We start from the raw sequence: 15,770 nt of genomic DNA on the forward strand, positions 1-15,770 counted from the left end.
TAAAAAAAATAAAAATTTCGAAAAATTTTCTACTGTATCCGGAAAAATCAGGAGTTGCTGTTGCCACTAGTGACCCACCCTAAAACCGCCCTTTCCCCTGTTCCGAACATAATGGTCATATTTAATATGTTTTAAATTATTGGTTATTTTTTTTAAAAAAAATGGGTTATATTACTCAATTTTCTAAAAAAAATCACTAGATATTAATGTTTATAGTTGAACTAGTGTGAATAAAATTTATGATTTCTTTTAGGTCAAACGAATAAAAGTGAATGAAAATTTTGTAGGTCCACACCCTCGCACAACACACAATTAAATAGTGAATAAAAATCACGTTTTCTGTTAAATAATCTGAATGAAAAATAACAAAAAAAAATTGGAGGTGAAATTATTGTGAAACCATTAACAATAATTTTTCAAGTAATCAATTCCAACAGGTTTCAAGTACAATTATGTTTTAATAATTTTTGTTGCTAGTAATTTCATGATACAACATGGACTCCTTACGAATGTTTTTATCTTATACAAATGTTAGGATTAGGGATGTTATTCGGGTCAGAACCGAACCGAACCGAACCGACCCGAACCCGAATAAACCGAAAACCGAATAAGGGTAATTGTATGAACCGAAAACCGAACCAAATAAGCAATACAGGTTCGGTTCGGTTCGGGTATTATTCGGTTCGGTTCGGTTCCGACCCGAATAACCCAAATAACATGTACAAGATGATTAAGGAGCCGAATAACCCAAATAACATTTACAATATGATTATACATATTGTATTTTGTATGAATTTTGTAGCTTATGATAAGCACGAATAACACGGATTAACTATTCTTGATATATAAAATGTAAAATCCAACCACCACAATCTTAAGATATAGTTATTAAGCAACATATTAAATACTAAACATTAAACATCCAAAACACCTAAAAAACTATCTATAAGTATATAAGTTAAACATTAAACATTACGTGGGTATTTTGGGTAATGATTGATAGAACACAAGACCGGATAAGCAATCGTGCAGGTGGAAAAAAAAATATATGACTTTTCATATTCGGTTCGGTCCATTTGGACCGAATAAGCCCTTATTCGGGTAACCCGGACCGAATAACCCGAAAACCGAATAAGACTTATTTAATTACCCGAAAACCGAATCGAATTGCTTATTCGGGTCTAATTCGGTTCGGTTCGATACGGTTTTCGGTTCGGTTCGGGTTTTCGGGCCAAATTCTCATCCCTAGTTAGGATGTTCATATCGCACAAGAATTACAAGATGATAACGTTGGGAAATATTGCTCAGAGATAATATTACAAATTAGTAATCATGTTTTAAGTTGCCATCTCAAACTTTTTTGAAGACTTAGGTAGTGTTAGTTTTTTTATCTGTAGATCAGCGTGACCTCTTCTGTCTGTGCCGCGTAGACCACATGCATACATTAACATTAGCAGACTGTTTGTTTTTTTTAAGACTGCAGACCTAAAAATGTCTGCGCGCCATCTTCTTGGCGCATATGTGGACGAGAGTCTTCTAATATTTTCAAACATCTAATATCTTCAAACATCTTCTAGCCTAAAAAAACACACACATATATATATATATATATATATATATATATATATATATATATATATATATATATATATATATATATATAGATATATATATATATATATATATATATGACAAAATTGCAAAAATGGTCCCTATGGTATGCAAATTTTTGGGGTTTTAGTCCAAACAGTGACTTTTTTGGTTTCGTAGTCCTTTTGGAGTGGTTTGTATGTGAAAATGGTCCCTCCGAAAATTAAAATGACTATAATACCCTTGGGTATTTATTTTTCATTTTTCTTTCATTATTCTTAAAATTTAATATTTATTTATTTATTTTAACAACTAAAAAAATAAAAAAGGTCCTCTCTCTCTCTCTCGCTCTCTCTCTCTCTCTCAAGAAAACCTGTTGAATTCTTTTCTTCCCGGTCCACTGTGGTTTACTCAAAAAGGTGAAGCATTTGTCTTTGTCTCTTTCTTTTGAACCCATCCACCACAACTCTACCTTATATCCCCGCCATTAAAATCCGTCAAGCAAGCTTCAAAACACCACCATTTACTGCCTTCCTCCGGTTTTGGGAGCTTGCCACCAAAACCCATCAAGAACTGTCGCTGCATCCATCAATAACCACCACTGATGACTTTGATCACCGTAAATCACCACCAAACAACATCAAATTTGGACATCAAATCTTGAAAATATTAAGGTAGTGACCGAGTACAACTCCTCCCTCTTGTTTTCAATTTCTTGCTGATCGTTAAACAATTAATCAATGTCGTTGATCCCAGGTCCAACCACAACTCGTTCAATCCCAAGTCCAACAGCTCACACTTCTTTTCATTTTATTTCGTATATATTCTTGGTGAAAAACATCCATATTGCACCATGAAAAATATCTTCTCTCTAACTGATATAGGAAAGGGGAAATTGTTTAGTATGTGGTCAGCACAATCCAATCCCGAGATACAAGAACCACACACCAATGAGGACATATGAACACCTATATCAGCAAGGGATGAAGCAGTTGGAAACTTGAAATACCCCATTGTTTATACCAAGAACAGAGTGTTGATTCACTTTCAATCTGGGTCATGACAGTGCAAAAGAGCCCTAGGATTTTCATTTAGGAATTATCGGGTAAGAAAGGGTTTGTGGTTTTGATTTTGAAATCAAAGATGAGAGACTTTAGGGTTTTCAGAATGAATTCACTTGTGTATCCTATATGCTCAATCGAGCTTTATCCCCCCTAACAACCATTTACAAACATCGATCGCTGAAGTTTCCCTTGGGTTTGGTTTTCCCCAGAACTTCATAAAGCAATTCCATAAAGCACTACTACTTATTGTCTTGTAAAACTTAGATTTGAAGATTGTTGTAAAAGTGTCCCAAAAATGGAAGAGAGGGAACGAGAGTAAATGCTAATTGCTACTGTAGATCTCCGACACCACCATATCCTTATACGATCTAGGTGGGTAAACTGGGAACTCACCGAATCTGCAACATGAACAAGTCTTGAATTCTGATCGTGGTGTTGGTAGTTGATTTTGGTGACTAGAAAGAGAGATGGTGGTGAGGAGTTAGGGTTTGAAAAAGACGAGGGTCATGAAGAAGATGATGGTGGGTTGTATCTTTGCGTATTGAAACTGGAGAGAGAGAGAGAGAGAGAGAGGTGGGACCTTTTTTATTTTTTTAATTGTTAAAATAAATAAATAAATATTAAATTTTAAGAATAATGAAAGAAAAATGAAAAATAAATACCCTAAGGGTATTATAGTCATTTCAAGTTTCGGAGGGACCATTTTCACATACAAACCACTCCAAAAGGACTACGAAACCAAAAAAGTCACTATTTGGACTAAAACCCCAAAAATTTGCATACCACAGGGACCATTTTTGCAATTTTCTCTCTCTCTTTCTCTCTCTCTCTCTCTCTCTCTCTATATATATATATATATATATATATATATATATATCTTTATTTTTTTAAAGTTTTTTTTTTAATTTATATTTTTTCCAACTCTATTAGTGATAAATAATTTGAAAAAAAAAATTACAAAACTTAAAAAAAATTCGACGATACAAACATAATATTTTTGATAAATTTATAAATAAAGATTTATTACAATAATAGTTGTTGAAGTTGTTTATATAAATATGAAAAGAATCATAATATATTCTTATATTTTTTGCCAAATTTTATAAAACATTAATTAATACAGTATCGTCAATTTCTCGAGAAAATATTTATGGTACTTTTTTAATGGATTTACTTGAAAAAAAAATCGAAGTTTATTTTCATCCATTTATATATCAAATTCTTTGATCACTAATTATAATGTTTAGTTGTAACTTTGCAACCAAAGTTGTTGGTTTTTATCAATTATATACGTTAATTCATGTCATTTTTATTTTTATTTTTTATACAATAATACATAAAAGTTGATCTAGATTCGTTAATTATTTATAACAAAGTCATAAAAATATTAAAAAGTCACTTTGAAGTTTAAAAGAATCAGTTTATTTAGATTTCAATTTATTTTAGTAGCCCACAGATGTTAAAAAAACAAATAGTCTTTTTTTTTTCAGACTGCAGACGTTTGGTCCACCTCTTCTACTGTAGAGATCTACAGATGTGGTCTGTAGATTGCAGACATTTTGCCTCAGAAAAAACAAACAGCACCTTAGGTGCTGTATTTTTTGTCTGCGGATCTTCTTAACCTATTTTGTACGTGCCGTGCAAACCACGCACAAACATTAAGTTTCGCAGACTGTTTGTTTTTTTGAAGATTGCAAATTTAAAAAGGTCTGCACGTCCTCTTCTTGGCGCAGATGTAGATTAGAGTCATCAAAGCTTCTGAGGCATATTCTAGCCCAAAAAACACATACAATTTAGTTTTATATATATATATATATATATATATATATATATATATATATATATATATATATATATATATATATATATATATAATTTTAAAAACTTAAATTTATTCTAACTTTATCTATAATAAACAATTTGGGAAAAAAAAAGTTGCAATACTTAAAGAAAAAATGTTCGACGCCACAATTATAACTTTTTGTAACAAATTTATAAATAAAAATTTAATTACAATAATGGTTATTAGAACGGTTTATATAGATATGAAAAAGAAATTGTAATAATATCTTATATTTTTTGTGCCAAATTTTATAAACATTATTTAATGATATATCATTCATTTCTTGGAATAAATATTTATGGCTAGTTTTTTAATTAATTTAATTGAAAAGTTAAAATAAAAAATTTGAAATTTTCATTTAAAATCAAAGTTTCTTTCCATCAATTTTACTGTGTTAAATTTTTTTATCCTTAATTACAATGTTTAGGTATATCTTTACGACCAAAGTTTGTTGATCTTTATCAAATATATACGTTAATTCGTACCAATTTATTCACTTTTTATACAATAATACATAAAAATCGATCTATATTTATTAATTATCTATAATAAAGTCATAAAATTATTAAGTTTTTTAAAAAATCAGTTTAATTAGATTTTAATTTATTCTAGCAGTCTGCAGATATTAAAAAACAAACAGTCTTCTTCTTTCAGACTGCAGACGTTTGGTCTACCTCTTCTACTGCAGAGTTCCGTAGATGTGGTCCGCAGACTGCATACATTTTGCATCAGAAAAAACAAACAGCACCTTAAACTCATGTATTAATGGACAAATGTGAGAAAAACTAAAATATACACAACTTAAAATAAACATAACTTTTGATCAGTATAGAGTTTTGAGGCATGCGATACATTGTCAGAACAATGCCCTCGTTTGACAAAACAAAATAGTTGAATGTTGTCTGTCGAGTTCCACCGTTTTAGGCCTCAAGTTTGGCTTATTTCCTTATTTTGTTTTATAATGTTTTTTAATAAATATTTGATTTCCTTAATTTTTGTATTTTTCACTAGTTTATTTTGGAGGTTAATTAGGAAAAATGGATGTTGATTTTAATGTTTAGAAATTTAGCAACATCAAGCCAAATTTAGCATAGAGTTCTATGTACGCTTTTATATATGCATCTTAAAAGTTATCAATACATTCCCTTCGAGTTTTCTAGAACAATTTTGGTGTTGTCTTTGATTGTCAACCTCTTGATTTTAAAGGGTCATTACTACATTCATGGGGCGTAGTTTTTCAACATATACAATTAAATTATCGACTACACACCATAAATCCTCAACCGTGGGACCCCCATGATTAGAGTTATAATCATGCAATTATAATACTTGCAGGTTTGACAGTTTGACTAGTCCATACTTATGAGGAAAACTATGTTCTTATGACAAGCAACGTAAGTTTATTTATGCTAAAGAAAACAAGCCAGAATAGTAATTTATAGGCTCAAAGTAAACCTTTGTATAAGTGAAAATTCTTATTACCAAAAAAAATCAAGCCAAAATACGGATTTTTACATGTAAGTGAACATGTTTAAAACTCTTTGCAGGGACTCTGTTTTTTTTCTAACCCTACCCATCATCAGCTTAATTAATCATCCTTGGGAATATCTTTCTTTGGCAGCTCCTTTGGTTTCGCCTTCTCTATTTCCCTATAAAACCGAAACAAATTTCCCCAAACTCAGTGGCTAAATGCAAGAAATAGCAATGTACTTTCAATTTGTTTTCTTACTAGAACATTGTACTTTAAAAAATCCAGCCCATTAGACAATATACCTTAAAGAACAGCTCATTACTTGAACCTCATAAGGCATGTAATTAAATACATTTACTTGTGATTTAAACAATTTGCTAATGAAATTATCAAAATTAACCTATTCCTGGGTTGATTTAAACAAGTATACACTTCATTTCTACCCTACCTCAAACTAGTCAGTAATAAACTGTCTTCTTGTTGTATGATTGCATAAGCTAGCTGTAGACAGTCTTGACATAGCAAATTTTTAGGTTATGAATTAGGAACATTTTGAGTAAATGAGGAATTGTTCAATCATACTTTCTCCATAATTTGTGAAGATTTCTGATAACTTGATAAGTATCACTCTGAGTAGGAAGCTCGAGGACGCTGTCTATGACTATGACTCCTATTTTGGAACCCTAACTTTCTACAAAATGGACTCTAATCGAGAAACGGGTGGAGAATTACGTATGTTCTACAGCACATCAATAGTTTAGGTTTATACAGAAAGTATAACACATGAGTCAATAAATCAAGGAACAATTTGTGAGTATTGAAAGAGTACTTAGCGGCGGATGCAGATTCTTCTTCGAGCCAGTGGCGAATTTGACGAACGTTGCGTTTGAAGATGGAGGCGGACTGTTTCACATCGCTCCTCATCAGTAGAACCACTGCGCTCACTCCCACCACGGTCAGTATGAAATTTGTTAACGCCATTCGTTCGATAGAACCCAATCTATGAAAAAAAAGGGTTGTCGCAAAAGATGAACACCAAACCGAAATCTTCGTGTTTGGTAGGTAATGAGATTGAAAGATAGCGCACGGCGGAAACGGCAGGTGGTCGCCGGAGATTGATTTGGGGTAGGGGTTTGAATGTCGTCAATACGATTGTCACGACGGCGGTCAAGTCCTAGAGGGATTCACAGAATACAAAAACGACAAAATGAATCCTTCAACTAGCAATTTGTTTCAACTAAGCCACTATTGTTATAAAAGCTTTACATGGGACAACTTACAAACTTTTAGAAATTTGATATAAAATATGAACAATTTTAAATAATTTATGGGTAAATTTAATACGGAAAAAACATTAAATAATTAAATATGAACAAAATTAGAAATTCATTTCCGTTTTAAATTATTATCCCTATAAAATTATTAACCCTATGCTTCTTAGTTATGTTTCATAAGCTAATCAATAAATATCATAAAGATTTTATATGAAACATTATTATTCTAATATTGTTATTTATATAGTCTCAATGATATCAGAATAAATATTTCAAAACTAGGATATATAGAATATTTAAGTATATTTTTTGAAAAATAATATTTATAATGACTAACATATTACTGTAAGTCTCTAATTACTTTTACTAAGAACGTCCGGTACACTGACAACGAACATGCTCGTTGTTGACGTGGCCACAGACCACGACAATGCACATTGTCCCGCCGGTCCGTGGTGGCTCGTTGTCGTGGTGATTTGTGGTGGCGAGTACAAAGACGGACGACCAATCCGTTTCTTCTTCACTCTCAGGCCTATGTCTTCTCTTTCTTCGTTCTTCTTTTCCGATCGTTATATGTACTCCGAAATGGGTTCGTGACTTGTGGTGACTGATCTAGAATCTCTCCACGACCGTTGTTGTGGAGAGTATTGTTGACGGTCTAAGATGATATGCAATATCGAAATTTTAAGAAACAATTACGAAGTTCCAACAACCAACATTTTGGTCTCGACGTGTCATCGTTGGATATCTATAGCAAGACATATGTACCTTCATCGATAATTTTTTTTCATAGTCAGTGCATAAGTATTTTGCGAAACCAGATTATTATGCTAGAAGTTTGTAAAACAATTGTATCCGGAACATAGATTTCAAATTATATTATTTACGTAAAACATTTATTATTATACGAGAGTACACCTCTTATTTTGGTATTTGTTTTACGTGATAATTATTTTGAAAACGTAATAAACTTTCAATTTTGTTCATATTTAGTCATTGATTTTATTTATGTTTGATTTATTAATGAATTATTTGAAATTGTTCATATTTTATTCTTTATGGTTGATTGTAGACTAAGGATAAATATGAACAATTTTAAATTATTAACAAGTAAATCAAGTACGAAAAAAATTTAATGATTAGATATAAATAAAACTAAAAGTTCGTTATCTTTTCAAATTATTATCTATAGAAATATTTAAGACGTTTTCAAAATACTGTAAATCATTTATCAATTTATTTATAGATTTCATAAGATATAAATTATATCTTTTCATTGTTTATAATTTCAAAATCACTAAAACCATTTGAAAATTCATAAATGCTGTTGAAGAAGTTATAATCGAAAAAAATCATAGACTGAACATTTGGTTGAAATTTTTAAACAATCAAATATAGTCGCACATAAAATAAAATATTAAAGGCAAAATTTTAAAAATAAATTTTTATATTTATAATTTTCTTTCACTAAATTACAAATCTGAACTTTACATTTAAAATTTAATTTTTAACACCTTTTTAATATGTTTTTTTTTTTAATTTTTTAATTTCTCAATTAGAAAACGCCCAGACCGCAGTGCCGCACTCTATTCCCTGTATCCTACAGCCACAGTCTCTACTCCGCCACCAGCCACCACAACACCGTTCCCGCTCAATACCCGTCGTCTTCATTCACCTCCTCCATCTTTCACCCACAGCAACTTACCAGCACTCCTCCGTCCTCCACTTCCTCAGCCCTTCAATTCCTCCACATCACAACCACTCACGATCCCTGCACAAAATTCTCCTGCGACAACGTTACTCGATTCCGCCACCTCATCTCCCTCCAACTCACCAGCACTCCTCCGTCCTCCACCTCCTCTCCCTCCATCTTTGATCCACAGCTTGGACCGCCCCTTCATGCATTTCAATCGATTTTGTCGACTAAACCCCCTAAAGTCTGCACTGTCAAGACATCATTTAGGTGGTTCTTGAATCACATTAATCATCATACTACTAATTCCAAAACCCTAAAGTTGCTAGCCTATTTGTGGCGATGGAAGCCCTTTTCAGTGTTTGCTCAAATTCGCTGTTTTCATCACTTCAAAACCATACAAATACAACATTAAAGTTGCAATGCCGAGTATCCATAAAACCCCACGATTTTCATAATTTTCCGCCATTTGTAGCATCAAGGAAGAGAGTATTAAAGTGTATAGATAGAAACGAACAATTAGAAACTAGTTTTGATGAAGGAGAGAGTTTGAAGAACGGTGTACGAAGGAAAAACCTTGCTGTCTTTGTCTCCGGTGGTGGTTCGAACTTCCAAGCTGTTATCAGGCGATTCTTATGGCAGATGTTCATGGACGCTTTGTTGTATTAGTCACCAACAAACATGGTAGATTCTAGCATCTTCTTTCTCTTATTTTACCTTCTTCGATTTCGCATGATTCATCTGTAATATGTGAATCAAAGCCAGTGGTTTTTCATGTCTAGATTTCCTTATTTTTCATTTTGTAAATGTATAGAGAGAGCAAACAAGATAAATTGCAGGTTTGAGAAATTTGTTAATGCATGATTAGTTCTTGAAGCTTTGGAGTGGAAAGAAATAACTGCGGAAGCAAGCAAAACAAGTTTATCATTTTCTGTGTGCATTTTTTATATTAGTGAAAAGAAATGAAAATATTGGTTAAGAATATGAGAAGTTTATCATTTTCTGTGTGCATTTTTTATATTAGTGAAAAGAAATGAAGATATTGATTAAGAATATAGTAGAAACTCGGTTAAAATTAAATTATCCAACAACGCAAGTTTAACATCTAATATTAGATTTCAAAGTTCATGGAAAGAAGAAACACAACAAAACATAAAGGATAGAAACCTAAATTATCCATCAAAGATGCAGGAACTGCCACAGAAAACCATTCTCATGGTAGCTCGTGCATCTTCTTCCATCTTAAAATAAAACAAAAGGAAAGATAATTCTAAAATATTCACAACACCTCAACAATTCGATCAGCTGCAATGCTAGCAGATACTTGATTTTGTTCTCTTGAAACCATCTTCTTAATCTTGATCAACCATTTGAACCACCAAACTCCATAATCATACAAGCTAAGAGCAATGTACATCCCGATCCCCCCAATAATCCCATTCGAAATCGAGTATGTTAAAGGCATGAGTAAAATGGTCACAAATGCGGGTACACCTTCTTTAATGTTATCCCACTCGATATCTTTGATCACCTTCATCATCAAAGCCCCGACCATGACTAAAGATGGACCAATGGCCCATGGTGGCACACTGCTAAATAATGGAATGAAAAATATTGATAAAAAGAAATAAAAGCCAACAAGGATTGCAGTTAATCCTGTTCTGCCACCTTCTCGAATCCCAGCTGAGGATTCGATGTAAGTGGCGATTGGAGAGACACCAAGCGTGGACCCCACGATTGAGGTCCCTGCATCGACCATGTATGCTACATATTCCCCTTGGAAACCGCCTTTTTCATTAGTAAAACCCCCGAGTTCTGCCATTGTATATAACGTACCCGTGGTGGCAAGTATGTCTACGTATAATAAAGTGAATAGGGCAACCCATACTTCACTTCGGTTAAAATTGACGAAGCTAATTGCACCTAGGGTGGACTCGATTTTGTGAAAATCTACCACATTTTTGAAGTAATTATATCTTGTGTCGCCTACAGGTGTGTCGGGAAAAACCGTCACAGACGTGTGCCTAATCCATGATATTAAGGTGACAAACAAGATACCATAAATCATGCTTCCTTTAATATCCTTCATTAACCCATAACATGTGATTAGGAACCCGACTAAGCCCAACCAAAATGTTGGGCTTTGCATGATTCCATCGGTACATGCCCCGGTAATCGAATTTTTACTAGTGCATGCTGCTAGGGTTACTAAGGTGTCAGGATCAGGACCTACAAGCCCAATACCTTGATTAGCTTGTAAGCCCACAAACGCTATAAAAAGCCCGATTCCGGCTGCGGAAGCTAACCGAACCGATCGGGGTACGAGTCGCGCTAGCTTGGCACGCAGACCAAAAGTTGCAATAATTAAAAAAACACAAGACTCAACCAATACAATGGCCATAGCTGTTTGATAAGAAATGGAACCCGACCCATGAAAGCCCACTAGGTTGTAAGCCAAGTAAGCGTTTGGGCCCATACCAGGAGCCAATGCCAAAGGCAAGTTGGCAAATATTCCCATGGCTAATGACCCAATCATCGATGACAAAGCAGTGGCGACAATAAGGTCGCTTTTTAGCTTTGAAAGACAATTTTCATAACCGATATTGGGTTTGAACATGCAATCTGGGGAAATAAATGTTGTTGTTTGGTTGGATGAAGGAGGAGGAGTGCAATCGGAAACAGAACACGTCCCACCGGAATCAGTCAGGATTGTGGCGTTGACTGTGATGATGTAGGCCATGGTGAGAAATGTCGCGGTTGCAGCCCGAAGTTCTTGTGTGAAACAAGTCTTTCGAGCTTGTAACTTGAAATATTTGCCAATCTTGCTATTTGAAATCGAATCATTCAATTTTTTTCCAAAATCTTCCCATAAATTCCCCATTTTTTCACAAACCCCATTTCCGTATCTTGAACACAACCCCCCTCCTCCCATATTTGAGTAACCTTTCTCTGAGAGGTTTGCCTAGTTTACTCTTATTATAAGACACACATCTCTCTTTTTATTGGCCGTAGTGTGTGTTATCTCTACTTGTGAATAATGCAATATGACTTGTATCTTGCTTTAAATGTAGGGAGAAAAAGGATCAATTTTAAATGATGGAAACCTAACTGGGTCTTTTCGAAGTTTGTGAAAGATTCTGTTTTTGTTCTAGGAATTTACTTGTTTTATTTGAGCTGTGTACAAAAACTTACTTTTTTCCTTTAAAAAATGCATCACATTGATAACATGAGATTTTAAAAAATATCAGCTGAAATGATTTTTAAGATTTTGTATTTTGAACTTTTTATTCATTCGTCATAAAACTAATTTATAACCCGTGGGAACCACGGTTAAAAAATTAGTTAAACTTTCTAAGGAAAAACTCAAAACTATTAATTAATAATTTTAAATAACTTATTAATTAAAAGATATTTTTTAGTTATATATAAAATTATAATCGTTGATTCAAATAAATACGTAAAATATATTATCTTATAATTTGTATAAATTATATTTTATTATAATTGGTATAAATTTTATTTTATTTTTATTCTAATATTATTAATTTAATGTAATTAAAATGTGATTTAAATTTTGAATTTTGAAATTTGAAATAGAGAATTATTAGATTGACAAGTCTCATGATATTAATTACAAGTGTCAATAGATTGACAAGTGTCATGATATTAATTACAATACCTAACATGGTGACACATGACAAAAAAACTACTCTTTTATTAGTATAGGGAGATAATTGGTATAAATTTTATTTTATTTTTATTTTAATATTATTAATTTAATGTAATTAAAATGTGATTTAAATTTTGAATTTTGAAATTTGAAATGGAGAATTATTAGATTGACAAGTGTCAATAGATTGACAAGTGTCATGATATTAATCACAATGCCTAATATTGTGACACATGACAAAAAAACTACTCTTTTATTATTATAGGGAGATATTACTAGATTATGACTCGCATTAAACGCGGAGAACACATAAATAAAATATAAATGTATATAGATATTGCAGAATAATTATAAAAAAATTAGGGTTATTGATATTATTGAAATGTATATAAAATACACTGAGGTTGGTAAATATATATAATCGTTGAAGGACCTCTTTGTAGACAACATTTTTTGTTTTATTAGTTGAACGACCTTCATCGCCACAAAGTATCTTCAAACCTTTTTTTACTTGTGACACCGGAAACAGCTACATATAGTTAACTATGCACAAAAACGGTTCTACGCAAGTATAATCCAACGTTTAACAAAGTACTTTCAAAAAACATTGTTATTTTATGGTTATATTTCGAAATAGAATTGTTTATTTTAAAAAATAGCAACTTATTTATGTTTATTTGAAATGAACCACATACCCCCCCCCCCCACCACCACCACCACACACACACACATACAATATTAAATATAAAAAAAACTCTAACAAAGAAATATAAAAACATTTATGCTTGCTCGATTTAGATATTGCCCATTACTCATTGAAAATGTCAAAATACATAATTGGCACACAACTTACTTGTTATTATGAGACGAATTAAACAATTTAAACAAATGATGATTTTTTTTTTATTTTATAACAATGATTCTTTCACATATAACTATTAAATGGTTATTCAAGATGAATTAAAAGTTCATTGCTATTTCTTGCCAATTTAGAAGTATGTTTCGACCACTTTTGCATCGGATAAAAAACATATAGGTTCTTTTAGTATTACTGCAATCCTACTTTCATATAAAGTTACTTTTTTCGCATCAGACCAAACTCGGTGTTTTTAAGCATTATTATCATCCTATATTATACATTCTTGATAGTTTTTAAAAGTCGTTGCAATTTCTCATTTCTTTTTGAAAGTTCGTTGTTTTTTCTTGTTGCTTTTAGAAATAAGTTTTAGACTATTTTTTTGTATCAAACCAAATTTGAAGGTTATTTTTGCATTATTACCATTGTATATGTTACATTTTATTTTTATTATTTGAATATAATTTTTGTAGTTCAAAACCGATACAAATATAAAAATAATGACTACATATTAACCGACTCTCTATAATGTATAATTAAAAATCAAGACACTATAATCATAATTTATTGATGTTAGTTAATATGTAATTTATTTGGGGATGAGGTTAGTTTTTGGTTACTTATTTGGGAAGTATAATATCTATTCTGCATTACAAGTGTTTATCTTTTAAATTTAGCATTCGTTACTTTAGAAATTTATTTTGGCTTGAAATAACCATGATCATCCCATATTTAATATTTTTCTCTTCTTGCACCTTTACTTCCTACTGACTTGCATTCACTAAAACAAGATTTAACATTTTTTTTTAAAAAACAAATATGAACAATAAACTATTAAACTCAATGGATATGCTAAAAGAGACATGAGACTTGCCTTTTGTGAGATCAATAATACCAAATTAGACCACTTTCTGCAAAATAATTTAAGAACCGAAGAAAACCTGATTGCCCAAATATCTAATATTATTATTTAAGTCATAACCTGTTATATTCCGACAAAATTGAAAATTTCAGCCAAAACTCTGTTACATGCCATCAAAGTTGAAAAAAATCTTTTAAAGTTAAATGATGATATTAATTTAAAAAATTATCTTTCACTTTTTGTTGGATGTATTTTTTTATGTCAAGAATAATTATCAGTCCAAACATAATCCATAAAAACCATCATGGCCAAATCATAGATCGTTTCATCAACAAAATAGAATACCACGGTCGTAGATGATAATCCAGTTAGAACATCTTTTTCTAAAAGATCAAGAAATGGACAATTTATTAGAATCTTATCACGTTGATAAAAGTCATAACAAAGTGACATAGATTGAATCGATAGTTTACAATAAATATAAAAAAATGAAGCCCTATCAGAGATAGAAAACCTGAGGATGAGACAAAAAAAACATGTAATACTACAAAGTTGGAAACATAAAAAACACATGATGCTAAAAATCTAGAAAAAAAACAAAATTTATATATGGTTGTGAGGTGAGCGTAGAGAACTTGTGTCAGATTCTTTGAGACATTTCGTCAAACACCTAAGGCGTTTGTTCTAATAACCCATATTTTGAATGTAACATGACAAAAAAAATCCAATGTTACAGGAAAGTATAGAAATGAACTAAATTAACATGTATTTAGATTATACAAAATATTTTGAACAATGTTCCTTCAAAAATATACTTATTGTTGTTTCATACCTACATACAATGTTTAATAAAAACAATGTTAATTGTAATTATGCAATTTGATTCTACAATCAAATAAAAAAAATTCTATAATACCATAAATATGATATTCAAGGAAATAAGATCATTCCTAGTTTAGATTCTAACTCCTTAGCCTACTTTTGATATGGTTTATATGTTAATATTTAGAGAAACCAGTAGAAAACGATGTTGATATTAAGTGTTGTATATTGTTGTTACCGATAAAAAACTAAGTTGTAGTTTTAATTAAAAGTTCTTTTTTCATGGTATGTATGTTGCTATAAATTGTAAAAAAAAATCACATAGGTATTGCAGTTTGTAGAGGTTGTTGAGTATCGAGTCCAAGTTAATAGGTTAAAAATTTAATATGAAAAATTATACATTTTTGTTTTGTTTGACTTAATCTAGACTGAATGATGTTAATCGATTTCATGTAAGTTATGACAAAGAATATCAAAATATAATATGAATATGTATATTTGATACGGGAACAAAAAATAATCGAAAAAAATATAAAAAAACGAAAGAAGGTACTGATCTTCTAGTGCACAACAATGAAGGCTTGAAGCAGATAGTAATGATGGAAGTGATAAACAATAAGAATGA

At 31.4% G+C, this 15,770-nt stretch overlaps 2 protein-coding genes across 2 annotated transcripts; both read right to left on the bottom strand.

Moving 5' to 3' along the window:
* Window positions 1-5,896: 5,896 nt before the first annotated feature.
* On the bottom strand, window positions 5,897-7,189 carry LOC111881425 (uncharacterized). Its single transcript, XM_023877820.3, has 2 exons — window positions 6,798-7,189; window positions 5,897-6,146 (listed from the first exon to the last, which is right to left on the bottom strand). The coding sequence occupies exons 1-2, from the start codon at window positions 6,947-6,949 to the stop codon at window positions 6,086-6,088; spliced, it is 213 nt and encodes a 70-aa protein (XP_023733588.1). The 5' UTR covers window positions 6,950-7,189; the 3' UTR covers window positions 5,897-6,085.
* Window positions 7,190-10,028: 2,839 nt separating this feature from the next.
* Window positions 10,029-11,941, bottom strand: LOC111881396 (adenine/guanine permease AZG2). The gene has a single exon (XM_023877787.3). The coding sequence runs from the start codon at window positions 11,865-11,867 to the stop codon at window positions 10,215-10,217; it is 1,653 nt and encodes a 550-aa protein (XP_023733555.1). The 5' UTR covers window positions 11,868-11,941; the 3' UTR covers window positions 10,029-10,214.
* Window positions 11,942-15,770: the final 3,829 nt, after the last annotated feature.

This window comes from Lactuca sativa, chromosome 1, assembly GCF_002870075.4.
Source record: "Lactuca sativa cultivar Salinas chromosome 1, Lsat_Salinas_v11, whole genome shotgun sequence".
Classification (NCBI taxonomy): domain Eukaryota; kingdom Viridiplantae; phylum Streptophyta; class Magnoliopsida; order Asterales; family Asteraceae; genus Lactuca; species Lactuca sativa.